The 22941-nt window shown below is 37.3% G+C and overlaps 2 protein-coding genes across 3 annotated transcripts in view; one reads left to right on the top strand and one right to left on the bottom strand.

Moving 5' to 3' along the window:
• The first annotated feature begins 35 nt into the window (after positions 1–35).
• The window catches only part of LOC306863637 (intraflagellar transport protein 140 homolog), a 31935-nt gene continuing 9029 nt past the window's right edge, over positions 36–22941 (top strand). The window contains exons 1-19 of one of the 2 annotated variants that reach the window (XM_079407127.1): positions 36–193; positions 791–948; positions 1564–1788; positions 1878–1999; positions 2252–2391; positions 2477–2652; positions 3533–3624; positions 3783–3889; positions 4454–4593; positions 4723–4932; positions 5598–5670; positions 5803–5894; positions 6032–6159; positions 6233–6350; positions 6709–6830; positions 6913–7051; positions 7849–7980; positions 8143–8178; positions 8340–8551. In XM_079407127.1, the coding sequence (XP_079263253.1) occupies positions 802–948; positions 1564–1788; positions 1878–1999; positions 2252–2391; positions 2477–2652; positions 3533–3624; positions 3783–3889; positions 4454–4593; positions 4723–4932; positions 5598–5670; positions 5803–5894; positions 6032–6159; positions 6233–6350; positions 6709–6830; positions 6913–7051; positions 7849–7980; positions 8143–8178; positions 8340–8551 (2411 nt within the window). In that variant the 5' untranslated portion in view covers positions 36–193; positions 791–801. The remainder of the gene's footprint in view (positions 194–790; positions 949–1563; positions 1789–1877; positions 2000–2251; positions 2392–2476; positions 2653–3532; positions 3625–3782; positions 3890–4453; positions 4594–4722; positions 4933–5597; positions 5671–5802; positions 5895–6031; positions 6160–6232; positions 6351–6708; positions 6831–6912; positions 7052–7848; positions 7981–8142; positions 8179–8339; positions 8552–22941) is intronic. The other variant, XM_079407128.1, reaches the window with a different exon arrangement.
• On the bottom strand, positions 11864–22168 carry tmem204 (transmembrane protein 204). Its single transcript, XM_079407129.1, has 3 exons — positions 21630–22168; positions 17368–17523; positions 11864–12619 (listed from the first exon to the last, which is right to left on the bottom strand). Exons 1-3 carry the CDS (start codon positions 21874–21876, stop codon positions 12375–12377), a joined length of 648 nt encoding a protein of 215 aa, XP_079263255.1. The 5' UTR covers positions 21877–22168; the 3' UTR covers positions 11864–12374.

Consider the following 22941-nt stretch of genomic DNA (forward strand, 5'->3'; position numbering starts at 1 on the left):
CCACGTTTTAGCTCCGCCCCTTCGCGCTGCTTCTTGGGGTTGTCTGGGCAACCGAAAAAGACGCTTCACAGCTAAAGGCGCGTCGTAAACATCGAAGGTCTAATTTCATCTTTTTATTGTCTAAATCATACATATGCTGCGCATATGTAAAACACACGGTCATAACGGCAGTGCTGAGTGGAAGAGCTCTCAGGTAAATTCTTTAAACAGTCGTTATTTGAAAGGTTTTTAAAGCGGCAGGCCTCGGTGTGGATTAGCTAACAGAGCTAGCGACAGATTTACTAAAGAGATGTAAACAACATTTAACATTACACTTAACCATTGACGCTGAAATATCTTAAAATAGCATCACAATAGTTTCCCCAGGTTTAGAAATGCATCTTATCTACAACTTTATCAGCGCAGCAAACCGTTAACTTTGAGGAGTCACACTTATATAAAAAATACCATGTTTTTGATCATAGTAGTATGGTAATGACATGGTTTTAGGTATTATGCTATGTTAAGTGCCTCGGATTATCATTTAAATACCACTGTGTAATCATATAGTAAAATAGTAAAAATATAGTATTTCTCAAAATACCATGGTATCATCGTCTGACCCTCTCTGTACCATAGTACCATCACAATAATTTATGTTAACCAGAAATGTGTTATGTAAACTATATAGAGAGTGCTTTTTTATATTGTAGTAGTCATATTTATGTTCTCAATCAATATTGTCAGTGTTAGATTGCTGTTGTAAAATGTGCCTTATGATATTAATACAGTCTGATCATTATATCTGTAGTTTTGTAGGTCATGGCTGTGTATTTTGACCATCGTGTCGAGGCCCCTGACAGCAGTGGAGCGGCTGTCCTGATCTCATGGCATTCCAGTGTGTGTGTGCTGGCCGTGGGCTCTGTGAACGCCTCCACAGGGGGCTGCGTGGATCTTTACCTGCAACAGGTGGGAGATGATTTTGTATGCAGTTATACATTAATATACATTTTCAGTAACACAATACAGTACTGTTCAAAAGTTTGGGGTCTGTAAGATGTTTTGAAAGTCTTTTCTGCTCACCAGGGCTGTAATTATTTAAACAAAAATACAGTAAAAACAGAAATATTGTGAAATATTATTACAATTTCAAAAACCTGTTTTCTATTTCAGTATCTTTTAAAATGTAATTTATACCTGTGATCAAAGATGAATTTTCAGCATCATTACTCCAGTCTTCAGAGTCACATGATCCTTCAGAAATCATTCTAATATGTTTAATATGATCCAATAAATACATCCTTGGTGAGCATATAAGAGACATCTTACAGAAACGTTAAAAAAATCATCCCAAACGTTTGAACGGTAGTGTATGTATTGTTTTATCATGTTAGTTGTAACCTAACAAACTTAATAGTTCACTTAACATTTAATAGTTAAATTCAAATGTTATTTTATGATCCAGTATTCTTTCATGAAATAGCATGGATACCGTTTACATACCAGATCATTTTATGTAATACAGAATGATGACATTGAGTTTTAATGTGTTCTGTAATATCTGTGTGTTTGTGTGTGTTTTAGGGGGAGCATGTTGAGCTGTGTCATGTGGAACGGGGATTCAGCCCCTCGTTGTTGCAGTGGCACCCGACTAAACCCCTGCTGGCGGTGGGATGGGAGACGGGTGAGACCATGCTCCTTTCACACCCCTCCGGTGAACACACACCCCTGCCCAACAACACACACACCGCCTGCATCACAGTGCTGGAGTGGAGCAGAAATGGCAGCAGGCTGGTCACGGGAGATCAGGTTACACACATTTCACTATGTTATATAATAAATGCTGATGTTTAGGGTTCATATGCACTGAGGTGAAATTATGTGTGTGTGTGTTACAGGCAGGTGTAATGGCGGTGTGGAGGATGGATGCTAGAGGGAAACTGCAGGGATCTCCTCTGATAAAACATGACTACAGTAAACCACTGACGTGTTGCATCTTCAGACCTCCACCACCTACTGAGTGAGCCTCATTTTACCCTCACATCAGTGCCATAATGATTTCTCAACCGTTTAGTGCAGTGCACGTTCTAGCTGGACTAGAGAGGACATTTTGAGTTGTGAAAGTTAGAGTATGTGTGCATAGTACGTCAAACTCTTGTATTGCAGTTGAATGATTACTGTAAACTTATAAGGTATTTTTACTTAATTTTAGTGAATGTGTACCTTTTCATATGCGCTCTATCTGACATACAGTGTGTGTTTCTATCGGTAGGGATGTGGCGATGCTGGCCCGTGCTGCTGTCAGTGGAGATGAAAGTGCTCTGGACCTGTTTAACTGGAAGAAGAGCAATAAAGGAGCGTTTGCGCTGGGATCACAGGAAGGATTGGCGTTCTGCATCAGTACAGCTGATGGTGAGAGGTGACTGGATGTTTAGCCATGATGTTCAGTTGCTGTGGTTTCGTTCTAACCGTGTGTGTGTGTGTGTGTGTTATTTAGGGAGCGTGTACAGTGTGGATGAGCAGGCGCGGAGTGTGCCGTTGCTGTCCGTTGAGAGTGCGGTACAGAAGATGTGGTACTCCAAGAGTAGGGCTGTTCTCGCCGTGGTAACAGACTCACTGCTGCTCTCTCAGTTCAGTCTTGGACCGGAAGGAGTCGCTCAGGAGATCAGTAAGGTAACAGATCCAACCTCATATGTCTGTCCAATTAGATATCAGAATAAAACCACAAAAACCAGACAATCTATCTTTTAATTTCATTTTAATTTTAGTTAAAGTTTTAGCAATTCTGTTGTGTGTTTTTGCCTTTAAAATATTTTGTTTTTTAATGTCTGTATAGTTATCACATTAAGAAATTTAGTAATGTTGTTGTTTTTTTGTTTATTGTTGTCTTCCAAAGAACAACATATACACATAACAGACATAGACATACAACGGTCACCAAATACAACTTGTTCTGCATTCATGAGTATTTAGATTTCGATCAGATTATGCCATACAAAGTTATGTTAAGAGTTACATATCTGACACAGTTTATTGATTAAGAGTCAAAAATGGTCTACGAGTCCTTGGGGTTTTTTTTTTGGGGGGGGGGGGGGGGGGGGGGGGGGCTTCAAACTCATATAAATTGCATAACATATTACTATACATTGCTTTTATACTTGGTCTCATCCAGGAGAAAGAGGAGAGAGAGAGAAAAAAGAGACTGTTGTCTTAAGGAAAGGGTCAGCACTTCCATACTGTCCACATCATTCACAATTTCTTGCCATTCACATACAAATGGGGGAAAATGTGTTGTGTTTTTGTAATTTTTTATTAGTTTTTTTTTCACATGTCTATATAGTTTTTATGAATTTAATTTCAGTTTTAGTTATTTTAGTACACCTAGTTACACTCAATGAAAATAGGAAATTTTGCCTTGGCAACTAGCTGAAATAAAATAATTTTAAAAACTATTTTATTTTAGTTAACATTTATTATTATTATTTCAAGTAACAAAAAAGATATGGTTTTATGGTTAAGTTTTAGTTAACTAATAACTCTGGTTTGCGTACAGGTGAAGCTCAGTGGCAGAGGTGGGCAGCACGCAGACATTGTGTGGACAGAAAACGGTTTGCTCATCACAGCATCAGGAGAACAACACATTAGGTTAACAACACATTTTAGTCCTCTGTGTGTGTGTGTGTGTGTCTGAGTGAGTGTTATTTTAAACCTTGTATATAAAAGTGTTGTGTAGTTTCTCTGCAAGATCTTGCCCTGAGATGTTGCATGTGTTTTGATGGTGGTGTGTGTTTGTGTTTGTGTAGGTTGTGGGATGTGGAGCTGGATGATCATTACGCTCTGACGCTGGATGAGTCTCTGGGCTTTGAGAAAGGAGAACTGCTCAACTGTGTTTCCTTTTGCACTTCGAAACGTAAGATTTACACTGTTACAAGTCTGTGCAACTCTGAGCAATGTACACACTTACACAAATACTCCCTGAGTTTCTGTATTGTTTTTAGTTTGAAATCGATTTACAACACTACCATTTGGAATCACTACTATTTTTTGTTTTTGAAAGAAGTCTTTTATGCTTACCAAGACTTTAAAATTTTAAAACAGTTATTCCTGCATTCTAATATACTGATTTGCTGCTTAAGAAACATTTCTGATGATTCTCAAAGTTGTGCTGCTTTATATTTTTGTGGGAACTATGATAACACATTTTTTCAGGATCTTTCGTTGTTCAAAAGAATAGCATTTATTTGAAACAGAAATCTTTTTTAACATTGTTATCTTTCCTGTCTCTCATTTAGCAAATTCTTATCAAAAAGACAAAAGCGCTAATAGGTTTGATTCCCAGAGCAATGCACGTATTGATGAAATGTATATCTTGAATACAGTTTAGGTCATTTTATATAAAGGCATCTGCGTAAAGTGATTTTACAAGTGTGATTTTGTTCAGAAGTAATCTGGATCTTTGTGTTTTCATCTGCAGAAGTTCTTGCAGCGGGTACCAGCAGAGGTCGTGTTGCTCTGTGGCACATGGTCACAGTGAGTGATCAGAAAGGAGACACGAAAATACACTGGAAACTCCAAACACCAGCAGAGGTGGAAGGAAACATCTCACAGCTACAAGTGAGCAGTGGCTTTAGATATTTAGGGATATTTACAACATCATGTGTGACATGCTATTGGATACCACAGACAATAATTCTGAATCTTGCTTCAGTTTGTTGAAGTCTGTCTCCCCGTGTCTGTCTGCAGTGGGGTTCGAGCTCTCATCTGTTGGCCGTCTGCAGCAGCAGCAGCAGCTGTGTGGTGATCCTGTCAGAGCATGTGATGTGTTCTCATTACAGCCAACAGATGGCAGCAGTGCAGCTCACACCAGCACAGCTCAGCCTGGCCAACTTCAACACCAACACACACATCACCTTCCACACAGACACACACATCAGAGCCGTGCAAGTCACCAAGGTAAGATGCATTTAATGGGGCACATTCACACAGCAGCATTTAATACAGTCTTTTTCATGTTCCACCTCATTCTGAAAATGTACTGCAATGATTTTACCATAAACCCACAAGACAGCATCATTGTTCACAACACATGATGAATGTAGACACAATATTTTTTTATTGCCACATGACCAGAACCAGTAGAATTTAACAACTTTTACAGAAAAGAAGAGCAATGTTAAAACTGATTAATATTATTATTAAAAATGTCCAATTGTGCAATATTATTTACAAAATCATAAATGATGTATTATTTATTTAAATATATGTTATGTAATAATAATAATAACAATAAATAATTTTATTATTTAATCACTGTGAAAAATGTGATTAAATAAAATGTGAGAAATATTACACACACACATATTTTATTTTATAATATTTCATAACAACATTTTGCTATATATTTTGCCACAGTTAATTTTTTTCTCTAACATTTTAAAAGATTAAATACATGTTTTTTTAATTTAGCAAAATTAAATAAGTAATAAATTAATTAATATTTATAATGTAATTATAAAATATAATTTTAAATCTGCAATAAAATGTATATATTTATTAATATTGTAAAATGAATAAAAATTGTACATTTTTCTACGTTATTTTCGTATCTGTTTGTACAGGATATGGTCGCGGTGTGGAACGGGAAATATATCACTGTGTACGAGCCATCAGGACAAACCCTACACAGCACAGGTACCATAAACACATGTGATATTTCCAGACAACACATTATCAGGACCACACACAATCAGAACCTACTTATATGTCATGGCATATAAGAGACACAGAGTCATTTCTGATTCAATTTGTTGTTTTTATCATCAGGTTCTTTCCAGTGTGAGTCTCCTGTTCTTGGGGTACATGAAGAAAACATTTATACCGTCGAACCAAACCGCGTCCAGATCCGCACGCCGCAGGTACACACATGCACAAACTCTACACACACCCACATTCTTTAACACATCAAAATACACATTTTACACAGTGACTGTTTCCATTTTCAAGTTTGTGTTTTATAAGTCTATGTTTTTTTTGTGTGTGTGTGAATGTCCAGGGCACTGTGAAGCAGTTGTTGGTGTTTTCTGAAGCGGAAGGAAACCCGACACTGCTGACTGTGTGTGGATCTTACCTGGCTGTGGGAACAGATACGTGTCACGTCAGAGTCTTTGACCTCACGCGCAGGTAAACACACTAATCTACTCAAACGTGTGTAAATGTATATGTGTGTATAATGCATGTGTGTTTGTGTGCACAGGGAGGCCAAAGCCATGGGTGTCATGAAGAACCTCTCTGAGCTCATTCCTGACCTGGGCGCTCTGAGATCAGTCAAATGCAACGCCAGCGGAAGTCAGTTGAGCATCCTTATTACACAGGTACAAAAAAAAGACAGTTTTTAAAAGGAATTTTGCTCTTTTGAAATACAAGTTTGATGCATGGTAATGTTCATAATGCAAAAGCCTCTTTCCTTTTCGACCAAGATAAAATATTAAAACTGAACTGCAGGAATGCAGCAGGAGGAAAATGGTCATGAAAAACCCAATTATGACTTGCAAATTATGATTTGGATGCCTTATTTGTTACAAATATTTACTGAAAAGAAGAAAATTATAAGGCATTACAAAATATAACAAAACAGTAAAAATAATATATATGTTATATAAGCTTTATCAACATTAATCAGATATATATATATATCAGATATGACAGATAAATGTCTTTTGTGCATTGTAGGTGAACGGGCGGCCGGATAACAAAGTGTATTTCTATGACATCGAGCTGGACACGCTGTCTTACTTCGACTTCTTCACAGGGAGGTCAGAGAGCAGTCTCACACAGTCTGAGGACAGTCAAAGGTGCCTATGTTTGTGTGGTCTCACAGGAACACAGATAAAGATAAATGGACGTGCTTTGAGAAAAATTGTATTTGAATTTAAGAATTCGATGTGAGGGGGAGTTGGCCGCTCGCTGCCCAGTTTCTCAGTTCTGGGACGAGAACGAGTCACGTCTGTTTGTATGTGAAACAGTTCCCATGAACTCTGACCTCCACAGCAGCAGCCAATCACAAATAGAAAAGGTAAAACACAACCTAATGAATATGAAATTAATTTGTTTTTTAATATTTATTTTATTTGATATATTTTTCATATATTTTTATAAAAAAAAAAAAAAGAAATAGTTATGGTTTAAAAGCTTAAACACAATCTATCACCCGTTTTTTTTTTTTTTTTTTTGGTTTAGTGCCCAAATAAAATCTCCTTTTTTGTGATGTCAACCTCAAATCTGGAGCAGTTTATTCAAACTTGATTCAGCTTATATCTTTATTATTTTTTTACTCAAACTTGATTTTTGTTTTATAGTATTAGTTATTACCTATTTTGTATAAAATAACGAAAGGTTTAGTGCAGTGTAAACTTAAGCTTCTCTAACTTTTGTATTTTTTGTTTTTAACAAATTTCAGTCCCAAGAGTGTATGTGAGATATTGAAAAGTGGCTACATAATTTAAAAATAAAAGGACTTGCGAGACAAATTTGACTCAAATACTGAAAAAAGACCCTTCTGCATCATGTTTTTTTTTCGTTGTTGTTTTCTCTTTAAAATATTTTTAAAATCAGTTTATACCTGGTTCAGAACAGACAAATGCAAAAAATATAACATTTTGATTAAATTGTCTCTATAAAAAAAAAAAAGTCTTTAAAAATCAGAAAAAATGGAATGATGTTTATTTTTATAGTCTTGCCTCAGAGTGGTTTCCATACTAAAAACTATGCATTTTATTTTTGACATTTTTATGTATCTCTTCCAGTTCAAAATAGACCCGAATACATGAATTGAGTTAAAGTGTATAAAAAGGTTTTTGTCTTTCCTGGCAGGAGGATGTGTTGGTGGTGACGTTCTTTGTGACACAGGAACACGGCTTCCTCCTGCAGGACTCACACCCTAAACCTGCTTCGCTGCTCTCTCTACTGGCTTTAGAAACACCGTATTACTATTATATTTGCAAGGTACAGACACAAGATACAGACACCCTTCATTCCCCTTTCTCCATGCTTTTCTGATCATTCTTTATGCATCTTTATTTCTCACCCTTTTACTTTATTTTTTCTGAATGCATTGTTTTATTTTTCTCATTCTGATTCTATTCTTACTGTTCTGCCACTGCTAAGCTCTTATTTCGGAGGGGAGGCCTCGTTCTCCCTGATGTGAGTACCCTCACAACTACCCAGCGGTCATTTGGGAGAAGAATCATCACACATCACTCTTCCTCTTTTCATTCATATTTTTGAATGTTTCAATAATCTACAAAGAGTCTGCGTTTTGATAAAGGTGCATCTTTAAAAAATGTTTCTCTCTGTTCTCTCAGCTGAGTGAGGCTGGAGATCAGGTGGTCTTGACTCCCTCCGCCGCATCCCAGGTGCCTTCGTCCCCTCAGATGGTGGTACGGCGAGCCCTCCGAGACTTTGTGGGGTTAGAGAGCTGCGAGAAACAGACCCGAGACGCCATGCTGAACTTCAGCTTCTACCTCACTATAGGGGACATGGACGAAGCATTTAAAGCCATCAAACTCATCAAGAGGTACACACACAAACACCAGAGCGATGAGGTTCATTATAAGTGAATGTGTAATTAGACAGAACACGTTTTTTGCAGTGAGAGGCGCCTTTTTTAAATTGTTTTCTGTTGGCAGTGAGCATTTTGCACGCTGTTTATGTGCTCCGCGTTTTAGTTTTGTTTTTGGAGGAGCACTCTGAGCTCCTTAAGTTGAAAAAATATAAAACTTTTTCCAATGTCCAATCGAATGAACGCTGACGAAAGTTTACCGTTGTCAACCAAAAAAAAAGTCCGAAATCAGATTGGTTTCTATCTGAACATGCACGAGACAGTTGTCTTTGACCATTCTGCTGTGTCTTGCTGCTTTTTCAGCATCTTGTATATGATGGCACCGGGTCAGCTTTAAAGTAGTTTTTACAAGTGAAAATGTGTTCTGTGTGAATGGCCCCTTCAGATGTCAACACTTATTTTCTGTGCTTTGCTTGAGCATGAATCTAATGGGCAAAAAACTATCGTAGTGATTGATACTGATATATATAGAGCAGGATGATCGATTGCTGATTACTCAAAAATGGTGTTATTGTTAACTAAAACTATTAAAAATAGTTCATTGATATTAAGTTGAAATAAAATATAAAAAACCTGAAATTAAAAAACTTAGAAATGAGAAATTCTACCTTGGCTGCTAACTGAAATAAAATATTTTTAAGGTTAAAATACTAAAATTAGTAAAAACAAATAGTAATATTAAAAAAAATCACAAAAGCACAACAAAATTACTAAAACTCTAATGAAAATAGAAAATAGAAAAATAAAAGCTCATTCAAAATAAAAACTATAATAGTATATAAATAATGTTAAAATTCATAAAAATATTTTAAAATGTTCGCATAGAAAGCTAATTAGCTGTTGCTTATCTAGTGCTGTTTTAGTATTATTTGTATAATTTTATAGTATTTATTAATATTGTAAATTATCATTTATTTCTATATTTTCAGGGGGGGCTTGTTTCATTTTTATTATTTTCTATATTAGTTTTTCATTTTTATTTCAGTTTTAGTAATATGAGTACTTAAGCTTAAACTTATCAGTTAGTTGCCATGCAACATTTCTCATTTTCTAAGTTTTCTGTTTTTTATCTAATAATTATATTTTATTTATATATTTGTATATTATTTTAAAAATGTTTATAATTTTTGTTTTAGTTAACAATTACAGCACTGTACTGGTCATCTCAAAATGCAATACTGTTCAATGAATGCCTTGGTGAATTTATTGGTTAATCACAACTAAAAGTGCTTCCTAGTTAGGCAGCTTACCAGGATTTAAAACACTGGTATTCCCCTTGTGTTCGACCGAGTCACTGTGAGTGAGTGAAACACTCTTTGTGTTCTGGCTGCCTGCGGTCTGGGTGTATGTGGAGGACGTGCGAGATGGCATGATTACCATTTACCATCCATTCCAGCGAAAAGGGAGATTCTATGTAAAAAGGTCTTCATCATAAATATGATTTCCCACTGATAAATAAGGTAATGGCTGTTGAGCCGGATGTTTATATTGTATGAGTGCTGTCATTGATTTCAGAAACAAAATGCTTTTCCTGTCATATTTCCAGAGAGGATACTGTGATCTAAACAGTCGCGCACACACACTGCCGGCTCCCTGTTCGAATGAAATATACAGAAGCGGCTTTTGGGAAGGGTGTGTGTGCGTTTCATGTTTATAATGGGAATTCTAATTGTACTTTGCGTGCTTGTAAGGTTACTGATGTTTATATGTAGGTGTGTGTAGCGGCTTCCCAAAAGACACCGGAGTGTATGAGAGCACTACCGTAAAAGACACAGATTTCCATGACTGTACGGGGTGTGTGTACTGTACATTCCTGCTGTATTGTTTTAGTTCATTTTAGCAACAGATGAAACGGCGAGAAGAGGAAAAGAGCATGAGTTGAGTAATCTATTGATGCCTATCTTTAACAATCACATTCTCAAGAACTGTGACGGATCCCTGTAGGGTTTGTCTGCGGCACGGACTGTTGGATATGTTTATATGACCTTTAACCTTTCACCTTTTAAGGTGATTAGTGCACCCAAAAGATTTCCTTTAATTCCAAATCTGTGTAACTTAAAATAACTGGTTAAATATATTTTAAAATGTAATTTCCTGTGATGCAAAGCTGTATTTTCAGCATCAGTCTTACTCCAGTCTTCAGTGTCACATGATCCTTCAGAAATCATTCTAATATGCTGATTTGCTGCTCAAGAAACATTTCGTAGAATAATCATGTTGAAAACAGTTCATACTTTTGTGGAATACTTTTTTTATGATTCTTTGACCCTTTTCGGGTGAGCTATCCCTTATTTGTGCCAATAGTTTCTGTGCATGTAATGAAATGAATTACTCTCATGTTATCGTCGTTCAAGTGTCAGTCTGGAATCAGGGGTCACAGTGGAGTATAATGTGTGTCTCCGTTCATTTCCTCTCATTCAGACTGTCCTTGACTCTCTTCTGTGCTCACCGATCTCTCTCACACACATACAAAGTCAAACCCAGAAAATCCCCTTTGAGTGTTGAATGGCTTTGTTTATTTCTTTAATATTACACCAGTCCCACTCAGGGTGAAATGTGAAATTTTAATAATATACTTAATATAGCTCTATATTATACTCGTATATGGGTACCACAGGCACAGGTTAGCAAATATTAAAGTCTATTGTTTAATGAACTGATATAGTTCCAGTCAATCACTTTCAGATCATTTCCTTCGTATTGGTGACTATACAGAGTTTCCTCATTGGCATCTTGTAGATTATGTAATATCAGATGTCAGTTGTCGGATGAATGCACATGCAGAAGTCCAATGGTACCAAATGACCAGACGCGCATAGAATCTGCACCTCCAGATTTCCATCTCGTTCCCTTCACATATGCATAAATTTAATATTTTGGAATAATTTGATAACACTCTGACTCTGTTTAACACATTTTACCATATTTGGGTGTCATATATATATATATATATATATATATATATATATATATATATATATATATATATATATATATATATAAAAAAATAATAAAACAACAATTTAAAAAAAATGATGTTTTGTGTAAACAAAATGAAGTAATTAAGCAAATTTTAATGGTAATTAATTAAACTAAATTTCCCTGCAGTTCTCATTAAATATTTTGGAGTAATTCGACAATTAAAAAAAGAAATTACATTTTGCTGAAACAAAATGAAGCAATTAAGCATGGTTTCAATTTAGCATATTTTTTCCCAGAATTCTCATTACATTATTTCACGGTTTTATATTTTATATATTTGTTGTTCTGCTTTAATTTATGGTTAAAAGTAAAGCATCTGGATACATTATATTGAGAATCTGGGGGCAAATGTGATTGGATTGGAAAAGTGCAGATTCCATGCTGGCCTGTAGGACTGTATTCAATTGACCCGGGAGCAATATTCAATGCCTGGACTCCTTTTGAAATCTGAAACTCCATGTATCATAGAACTATAACAGATATGTGTGCATACGAATGTGTTTCTACTTTCTCATAAGTGCACTTATGAACATTAACGTGTCAAGATCCAGCTTGATCTTTATCTGTCTGTTGTATTCTTCGCAATCCACAGTGCTGCTCCTGTGTTTAAATGAGTTTCAAAAGTCTTCCATTCAGTCCGAATCCACTTTTTGCAGTCACGTGATCACTGCCCTCATCCTTAAGCATGAAGTCCAGGAGATCAGTTTCATTTAAAATGATAGAAATCCTCTCCGTGTGCATTTGTGTCTAAATATCCACCCTGTGTTTTGTCTCAGGTGAGACGTGTCTTTGTGTGTCAGCATGGCGACTCTACATAGTCATTGTCTAGGCGCGGCCTGAAGGGTGTGGTCAGAGATCGGCTGATGACGATGACCGACGGAGACATGCAGTCGTCACGGCGATGCAGAATATTCCAGATTAGCATGGCGGCCGCTAGCGTGGCAAACAAGCAAGCAGAAATGTTAACGTAGCAGGCATAGGACAGGTGAGTGTTGGGGCCGATCCTGTAGAACGTCACCAGACCGATCACCAGCACAAAACCTGCAGAGAGAGAGAGAGAGAGACGGGACTTAGATGGATTAAAACCAGCCAAAGCGTCAAACTTTAATTCTCGTGCTGTGCTGTGTTGGTTATACATCTCTCATTATGCTATATTATCACCATATCTTGCATTCAATCTTTTTCAAATGTTTTTTTTTTTTTTTGTAGGGCTGTTATTTTTGACCAAGAGTTAAATAAGTATAAAAAGCGGTAAAAAAAGAAAAGAAAGTAAAAATAGAAATTAAATTAAAAAAAATTTAAAAAGAAAAGAAAAATATTGATTGAATGATTGTTGATTCTTCAGTTAGGAGAACTTTCTGTCCACTAGGATGATTTATAGAACATATTTTAAGGAAAATACATTTTTTAAAAGAAATCTCAAATTTAGGGGATACATGCATTTAGAAAATAGAGTGATGCTTTTAAAAACTTTTAAAATACAGCATTAATTTTATTATTAATATATTTTTAATTCAGTAAAATATCTGTTAATTTAATGTCCTAGTTATCAGCATTAATATTATATAGAATAAAACAAATCCAATTCTACCTAAATTTGGCTTTTATTAAAATAATTTTCTAGTTCTTAAGGGTGCTAAATTTGCCTGAATTTCTCTATTTTGGGTTTGTCTTTTTAAAATTTGAAAAATTTTCTTAATTTTAAAATTAATATTGAAATGCATGTTGTGAACAGTTACTCCATGCCTTTTTATAATATAAAAAAAATTGTCATGACCCAGCATTTTAAAGCGTAATTTCTCAAGAAAGTTTGGTTGTGATGAAAATGAGAGATGATGTGAGATCAGACTTTTTTTTTTTTCTATCATTAGCTGCACATTTTGCTTTTAAACCCACCTGAAGCTCTTTCCTGGTTCATTAAAAAAAGATTCTCTAGAAAACACCATTTGTATTTGTTTTTTACAAACCAAATGATTTTTGTTTTGTTTTTGAAAGCATGTCACATAGCTGACCACAGAGCCTGAACCCGAAACATTCCTTTAATTCATCACGACCATAATAATAGCTCAATCTTCTTCCCTTTTGACTGATTCGAGTTGGTTTTGGCTGGTGTTGACTAATAGGAGTAGTACGTCTCCCGCTTCCTGTAAAGCACATGTGTTATTAATAATTGCGGCCTGAAAACACAACAGCAGATTCCCAGAAATACAGAACGTAGAGGATGTGAGAAGAATTCAGGGCAGGAGAACAACGAAATGGAAAAAGTTACAGGATTCAGATTGCGTTACACGTGTGTTTTATTTAGGCAGAAACAAGAGCGAGCGAGGCGTTCGTTCGTTCTGTTTTTATTCTGAATGCAGCTTTTTTTGGCCCAGTGTCATCCCTTTTCCTTCCTTTTCTCCTCTATCCTTCCATTCTTCCTTCCTTCCCTCCGTTTCATTCAGTTTCATCAGACGATTCTTACTCACACACTTGTACAGTTGAACTGGAACATGATGTACAACAACAGGCTCGATTACATTTATTCAGGAACAGATGTTTTTCTCTGCTTTACATATTGCTCTCTCTCTGACTTGCTTTCTCATGGACTGTTTATTCTTGATCTCTTTTTTTTTTTTTAGTTTGTCCAAAAAAAAAATCAGATTCAGATCTGTTTAGTTATTTGTAGTCTAACAGAAAAAACACCCATGAAAAATGACCTGATGCAAAGCCTTGTCCAATTTTAGAAATGCATTTCAGTCTTTCAAGTAGTCAAAAAGTGCAGTCGTGGGGCATTCAGTATGTATTTAACGGTGAATTGGTGAACAAGTGTTGGATTTCAGTTTCAGTGTAGGCTTGAATTTGTAAGTCCTCGTTTATTTTTGTTTAATTCATTATCCACAATTTAAACCCTAGGTCACACTGCATATCAATATTTAGTAATTACACTTTATTTTTCTTTTATTTATTTATAATTGAATAATTGCATCTTATATATATGATTTTTATTTTTTGATCTGTAAATGTTCATAAGCCTCACAGACAGTAGGCTATTTACAGTTGCCAAATAATGTACTTGTGGTACGGTTCATTAATACAGATTTCAAGATGTTCAGTCGCAAGTCTGTGTGTATATTTCCCTTTTACAACAACTTTTCAAGTGGCTTAATCTGATTTTTGATCCAAAACTAATCATTGTATTATTGAAAGGGTACTTCACCCAGAAATGCCATTTGACTTCCATAGTATAGAAAAAATACCCTGTAGGTCAATGGCTACCAGCAACTGTTAGGTTACCAACATTCTTTAAAATATCTTCTTTTGTGTTCAACAGAAGAATGGAACTTATACGGGTTTGGAACAACATGAGGGTGATAAAATGATGACAGAATTTTCATTTTTGGGTGAACTATCCCTTTAAGCTTTCACTCTAATTAACATAAAGTACTTTAGATTAAAACTTTTTAAAAAGAAATTAAATGGCCCACAAACTAGCCTTGAGCCGTCATCGTTGTGTCCTTTAGTGAGGGGATTAAGGTGTCTGAGGGAAAGTCCCTGTTCATTGGCACCATTGTGTGAATGTCTAGTCAGTGCACTTAAACTATGAGAATATAGTAGGAAAGTCTGATGTACATATGGATGTTTATAAGGAGTTGATGTATTGCCTGCATCTGATTGGTTTACTTCATGGAAGCAGTTTGTGCTTGTTTATAATTTATATTGCAGTATGAGGACATAATTGTTTTCATTTTGTCAGACATAGTCTGTCCCTAGATATTGTGTAAACAGACGCAGTATTGCGGGGACAGTTAATCAGAACACTTGTTTCCTCCACCCATCACACACACACACACACACACACACTGTGGGAGATTCTAGACCCATCCTGATGAAACATGCTTCTCTGTGGCGTCCCATACATCCACATCTCTTTCTTCCCTATTGCTCTGCGCTTCTTAAAATATCATCAATTCCCGTTGAAGTCCGTGTCTAATAACTCTGACACTCATTCGCCCCCTCCATACTGTCACACTCCCCCTCCCCGTCTTTCCTCTGCGGCTCTGGGTTTGCATAACAGGTAGTTACAGACACTTCCTCGTTCTGAGCAGGGATATCCTGGCGCCTGACTGTCGCTCTCTGGAGCTGCGCGGCTGCTGCTGGTGCTCTGGACCCCCGGTAGCTAAATATAACTATTGTCACACTTAAAACAACACACACATTGTGCTCTATTAGCTGGACTGATATACTTCAGAAGTAACAGACCACCATCGTAGCACAAACACAGCCATGGACGGCTTTGCTGAAACTGAAAATAATTTTTCTAAAACAAGATTATCTAGAACTCATTATCTTACGCAGGAAATGATCAGAGTGTCTATAAAAAATGACCTGAGGTTAAGAAAACAACCGCTGTGATCAAAGTGAATGAATAAAACATGAGTGCTTCCAACACGCTGGGGTGTTCTGGGTGGTTGCTGGGGTGTTTTCAGTGGTTGTAATAGCATCGTTTGATGGTTGCTAGGGTTTTGTAGGTGGTTGGTAGGACATAGCTAGGGTGTTGTTAGTAGGGGTGGGCGATATGACTAAAATCTTATATCACGATATGAGTCATTTGTTTTCACGATAACGATATATATCACAATATAGTTAGTTTACTTTTAATAAGGTTTTTATGATATCAAAGAATTTTCATAATTCTTGTCACCACCAGTTAAACCTTTGCGGGGCCCTGGGCTAATGCAGCTTTGGGGGGTCTTAAAGCCTTCCTTGAGGGACTACGTTCGCAATTCAAACAATGATTTGGAAAAAGAATAATTCATTTGTTATTTGTATGGTCTCGGTGGTCATATGGCATATGCCTGCAAATACGGGACGATTCCGTATTATATGGAATGGATGGCAACCCTATATAAAATGCAAAGGAGAATTGGGGGGGGGGGGGGTCTGAGTGCAGACAGCACTCAGAAACAGTCTCACAGACTGCACATGCATATAGCTCTTTTGTTTGCATTTAAAAGGCTTAAAATTATTTGTTTTTAAACCGCAAAAAGAATACTTAAAATTTGTGCACACAATACATTTTCATGACCACACGTTAAAGACGATGGTTCAATATCTCTACTGGTTGACAAATTTCTACCGATTAATCGTGCCTACCGGTATATCGCCCAGCCCTAGTTGTTAGAATGTTCTAAGTGGTTGGTAAGGTGTTTTAGGTCATTGCTAGGGTGTTCTGGGCAGTTACTAGGGTGTTGCTAGGATGTTCTGGGTCTTTCTATAATAACTACCACACCAATTGTCCATTCACTAATAGTCCATCAACGAGCATGTGTTTATGTGAGTATGCAAGTTAGCATTTAAACATCTATGCAAACAGTATAGTTATGCAGCAAGCACACACAATAAAACGAGATAACATCACAGCCAGCACACTTTCATGGGACGTCAACAGTGAGTTTTGAAGAGGCAGCCCTGCTTATGTCCCAAATGGGAGCGGATTTAATTTGTGAGCGGGCCTCTGGCCAGGACTCTGTTGTTTCCTGTTGAATTGTGTGTAGCTTTAGGCCGCTGTGCTTTGTTGATGTTTGTTCTGTTACAGATCCTCAAAGCTCCATCTTTCCTTTCCCAAAATGCAGAACAACAAACACAGGACAATAGAGACTGTATCTCTGAGGACAGACGGCTTGATATTGAAGAATTAATGTGTTGTTTGAAGGTGGGTGTGTGGTGTTTGTGTCAGGCTTCTTGACGCTCCTCAAAGGGGCTGTTAGTGTTTGTTAGCGACTGTAGAAGCGGGTTTGAACACTCACTGGCTAACTGGAACAGGGCAGCGATGGCTTCCTCCCACCACTGAGAATCCTGGGTAATGTGGCTTATCTCCAGTAACCCAAACAGGAAGATTAGCTGTCCCACGGTCAGAGCCACCGTAGCCATCAGGTTACATGCCCGCATCATGTCAAACTGAACTGCAATCAGAAAAACAGAAATATGAATGCTCAAATGATTCATAAATGATTCAGTGACTCATTTGATTCACATATACATGTGTGAGCAGAGGTGTGTGTGTGTGTGTAGGTAGAGGATCTGAATCATTGTAAGGAAGATCCAGCTGCAGATGGCCATAAGACACAACTGTGCCAATGTGGGTGTCACTTCCTGAAAGACAATCCTTCACTGTGTCTATCCGTTTCCTATTTCTAAATCAGGATAGATGGACAGACGTGCCAAGCTGCATGATACAGGCCAGCAAATCTCTGCTTGCATGTTCATCCAGTGATAGTTGCCATGGTTTAATACTAGCCAGACATCAAGTTGATATGAGTCAAATTAAATAAAAAATGACCTCTAGACATCTAGAACTCAGATTTAAAGAAATAAATATTGTATATAAGAGTTTATGGCTGCCAATTCATATGAAAGCAGTTCATTGAAATTGCTAAACATTTTGACACTTTTTAGCAAACTGTCTTGTTGAGTAATCATAGATTCCTGCAATGATCTTAAGCTTGACAGATTTCTGCTCCTTTTAATGAATTAATTTAATTATATATTTTTAATGAAGCAAAATTGCCAGAAAGAGAAATACATTAAATAAAATGCAATAAAGCAATTTCTAAATTAAGACAAAATAATCAAATGTAATATTATATTATAGTATATTATAAAAAATAATAAAATATTAGTTTATTATAGTTTTATATTTATTTATATATATATATATATATATATATATATATATATATATATATATATATATATATATATATATATATATATATATATATATACACACACACAGGTACATCTAAAAAAAAAAAAGGATATTTTAAACAGAAATGTCAGGCTTCTGAAAAGTATGTTCATTTCTATGCATTCAATACTTGGTTGGGCCTCCTTTTGTATGAATTACTGCATCAATGCGGTGTGGCATAGAGGCAATCAGCCTGTGGCACTGCTCAGGTGTAATGGAAGCCCAGATTGCTTTGATAGCGACCTTCAGGTCATCTGCATTGTTGGGTCAGGTGTCTCTCATCTTCCTCTTGACAATATCCCATAGATTCTCTATCGGGGTTCAGGTCAGGCGAGTTTGCTGGCCAATCAAGCACAGTAACACCATGGCCATTGAACCAGCTTTTGGTACATTTGGCAGTGTGGGCAGGTGCCAAGTCCTGCTGGAAAATGAAATCAGAATCTCCATAAAGCTGAGGAAGAAGGAAGCGTGAAGCATGAAATTTCCTGGTAGATGGCTGCGTTGACTGTGGACTTCAGAAAACACAGTGGACCAACACCAGCAGATGACATGGCAGCCCAAATCATCACTGACTGTGGAAACTTCACACTGGACTTCAAGCAACATGGATTCTGTGCCTCTCCACTATTCCTCCAGACTCTGGGACCTTGATTTCCAAATAAAATGCAAAATTTACTTTCATCTGAAAAGAGGACTTTGGACCACTGAGCAACAGACCAGTTCTTTTTCTCCACAGCCCAGGTAAGATGCTTCTGACGTTGTCTCTGGTTCAGAAGTGGCTTGGTAGCCCTTTTCCTGAAGACGTCTGAGCGTGGAGACTCTTGATGCACTGACTCCAACTTCAGTCCACTCCTTGTGAAGCTCTCACAAGTGTCTGAATCAGCTTTGCTTGACAGTATTCTCAAGCTTGCGGTCATCCCTGTTGCTTGTGCACCTTTTCCTACCCAAATTCTTCCTTCCAGTCAACTTTGCATTTAATATGCTTTGATACAGCACTCTGTAAACAGCTACATCTTTCAGTAATGACCCTCTGTGACTTACCCTCTTTGTGGAGGGCATCAATGTTCGTCTTCTGGATCATTGCCAAGTCAGGAGTTTTCTCCATTATTGTGGTTTCAAAGAACAAGAGATACCTGGAATTTATACTGTAGGGATGGTCATTAATTGAAACTCAAATGTAAATATTCTAATATTTTGAGATACTGATGTTTGACTTTCATGAGCTGTAAGCTCTAATCATCAAAATTAAAACAAAAAAAAACTTTTGGAATGTTTTACTTTACATGTAATGAATCTAAAATATATGAAAGTGTGTGTATATATATATATATATATATATATATATATATATATATATATATATATATATATATATATTAAATTGCAATATGGATATATATATATATATATATATATATATATATATATATATATTCCTTTTTTATTACATTTCATATATTATAGATATTTTATATTTTATTTAAATATTATTATTTATATACTTTTATTTTTATTATTACATGTGTGTGTAACATCAAAACATATACAGTGGTGTGAAAGTGTTCACCCCCCCCCCCCCCCCCCCCCCCCGTTAAAACATAACTGTGGTTTATCACACCTGAGTTCAGTTTCTCTAGCCACCTGGGTTACTGATAACTGCCACACCTGTTCACAATCAAGAAATCACTTAAATAGGACCTGCCTGACAAAGTGAAGTAGACCAAAATATCCTCAAGCTACACATAATGTTGAGATCCAAAGAAATTCAGGAACAAATGAGAAAGTAAGTAATTGAGATCTATCAGTCTGGAAAAGGTTATAAAGCCATTTCTAAAGCTTTGGGACTCCAGCAAACCACAGTGAGAGCCATTATCCACAAATGGAGAAAACATGGAACAGTGGTGAACCTTCCCAGGAGTGGCCGGCCGACCAAAATTACCCCAAGAGCGCAGCGACGACTCATCCAAGAGGTCACAAAAGACCCCACCACAAAATCTAAAGAACTGCAGGCCTCACTTGCCTCAGTTAAGGATCAGTGTTCATGACTCCACTATAAGAAAGAGACTGGGCAAAAACGGCCTGCATGGCAGAGATCCAAGACGAAAAACGCTGCTGAGCAAAAAGAACATAAAGGCTCGTCTCAGTTTTGCCAGAAAATATCTTGATGATCCCCAAGACTTTTGGGAAAATACTCTGTGGACTGACGAGACAAAAGTTTAACTTTTTGTAAGGTGTGTGCCCCATTACATCTGGCATAAAAGTAACACAGCATTTTAGAAAAAGAACATCATACCGACAGTAAAATATGGTGGTGGTAGTGTGATGGTCTGGGGCTGTTTTGCTGCTTCAGGACCTGGAAGACTTGCTGTGATAAATGGAACCATGAATTCAGCTGTCTACCAAAAATCCTGAAGGACAATGTCCGGCCATCTGTTCGTGACCTCAAGCTGAAGCGAACTTGGGTTCTGCAGCAGGACAATGATCCAAAACACACCAGCAAATCCACCTCTGAATGGCTGAAGAAAAACAAAATGAAGACTTTGGAGTGGCCTAGTCAAAGTCCTGACCTGAATCCTATTGAGATGCTGTGGCATGACCTTAAAAAGGCAGTTCATGCTCGAAAACCCTCCAATGTGGCTGAATTACAACAATTCTGCCAAGATGAGTGGGCCAAAATTCCTCCACAGCGCTGTAACAGACTCAACGCAAGTTATCACAAACGCTTGATTGCAGTTGTTGCTGCTAAGGGTGGCCCAACCAGTTATTAGGTTTAGGGGGCAAGCACTTTTTCACACAGGGCCATGTGGGTTTGGATTTTGTTTTCCCTTCATAATAAAAAACTTCATTCAAAAACTGCATGTTGTGTTTACTTGTGTTATCTTTGGTTAATATTTAAATTTGTTTGATAATCTGAAACATTAAAGTGTGACAAACATGCAAAAGGGGGCCAACACTTTTTCACACCACTGTATAAAAATACATTAATCAGAGATGTATGACATTTCTAAATATTTCAGTGTATTTGTACTAAACATTATGTAATTGTTAGTCATATTTTCATTGCTTTTCTACATCACTATAACTTTCAATAAGACATGCTTAGATATTATGCTGACAAAATCATGCTTAGCTCTAAAATTCTAGACTTTTATGTTTAGCAATATTTATGTTTGATTGCACATTACCTAATGATCTGTTAAAAATGTATTTTGATAAAAGTGTTATTTTTCTCTGTTAAATAAAGGGTATCAGTGCATTAAAATGTGCAGAAATTAGTTTACTGCAGAGGCATGTATTAGCATGTATTCGCCGGAGACTCACGTTTGACAGTGCTGCGTGACTCCTGATACCCCGCGAGCTCCGAGCCCCAGCTGAGTCTCTGGCAGGCTGTGGGCTCGTGAGCATGTGTGTCCTCGTGTGCACATGCTCTCCAGAGCCCCACGCTCCGCCGCCGGCCGTCCTCCAGCACCTGCAGCACCCAGCTGGAGCTGAAAGTCGTCCAGTTGTTGAGCACCAGAGAAAGCAGGGCCACTGCCGCCGCCACCACCACCAGCCTGCGCACGGCCATACACCCCACTGGAGTGCCCGAAATCCTGAAACGTCCACAGGCACGCTACGCAGAAACGCAGAGCGGCATGAACGCTGTGAAAGGTTAGCTAGAGGACATCGCCACTCATTCTTGAGTCTTGACAGGAGTCTCTAACCCTCTTCCTCAGAGTCGGGGGTCACTGCTGCTCGTAAGGCTGGACACTGGTCCTCCAAGGCCATCACATAAACACACACGCTTTCGTTAAATCGCTCCGTTCTTCTGCTGCTCTCTGCCCGTCCGTTCCTCCCCCTTTCTCCTCCAGATGTGCGCTGGCTGTTTTTTTTCTCCTCGTCTCCCTGCTGAGGAATGTCTGCGTGATGCGGTCTCTGTTCTTCGTTCTTTCCCACACTCTTTCCTCGCTCGTTTATCTCAGATTACTCGTCTTAACCAGTTTCCCATGTTTACGTGTGAGCACGTGTGTGCTTTATCCCTGAAAAGCTCAGAAGGACTGATGAGAGGGTAGTAGTGCTTGGGAATAAGTTTTCTCTCTCTCTCTCGGTCGGTGACAAACACGTTACTCCAGCTACAGGATGTGTTTCCTGGAAGGAAAGCAGACAGAACAGAATGCAACACCCGTCCTCTTTCTCTCTTTGAATTAGTGAGCTGGTTATTAATGTAGCAGGAGATGAAATATCATAGATATCTTTGGTCTAATTACACTTAAATGTTAAAGTTCAGTTTCTCTCTTAAAAACAAAGGTGCTTGATTAGCATTGATGGTTCCGTGAAGAACCTTTAACATCCATGGAATCTTTCCATTCTACACATTCTTAAAATTAAAGGTTCCAAAAGGCCGTTTTCACAAAGATGCCATAGAAGAACCATTTTGGGTTCCCCAAAGAGCCTTTCAGTGAACAGTTCTTAAAAGAACAAGCGTTCTTAATGTGAAGAACATTTGAATAATCTTTCTTTCCACTATAAAGAACCTTTTATGGAATTAATTGTTCTATGGAGATTAAATTATTCAATTAAATGATTCAATTATTTTTAAGCATGTTATTTTATACCATGGAACCTTTCCATTGCATAAAAGGTTCTTCATAGT

This window comes from Barbus barbus (genome assembly GCF_936440315.1).
Source record: "Barbus barbus genome assembly, chromosome: 44".
Taxonomy (NCBI): domain Eukaryota; kingdom Metazoa; phylum Chordata; class Actinopteri; order Cypriniformes; family Cyprinidae; genus Barbus; species Barbus barbus.

Excerpts from the sequence above, each read along its gene's own strand:
- tmem204 (XM_079407129.1), bottom strand. The coding sequence starts at position 21,876 with ATGGCCGTGCGCAGGCTGGTGGTGGTGGCGGCGGCAGTGGCCCTGCTT. Across the intron at positions 17,524-21,629 it reads GTCACGCAGCACTGTCAAAC|TTCAGTTTGACATGATGCGG; the intron begins GTGAGTCTCCGG and ends TTCTGATTGCAG. Across the intron at positions 12,620-17,367 it reads TGCCCTGTTCCAGTTAGCCA|GTTTTGTGCTGGTGATCGGT; the intron begins GTGAGTGTTCAA and ends CTCTCTCTGCAG.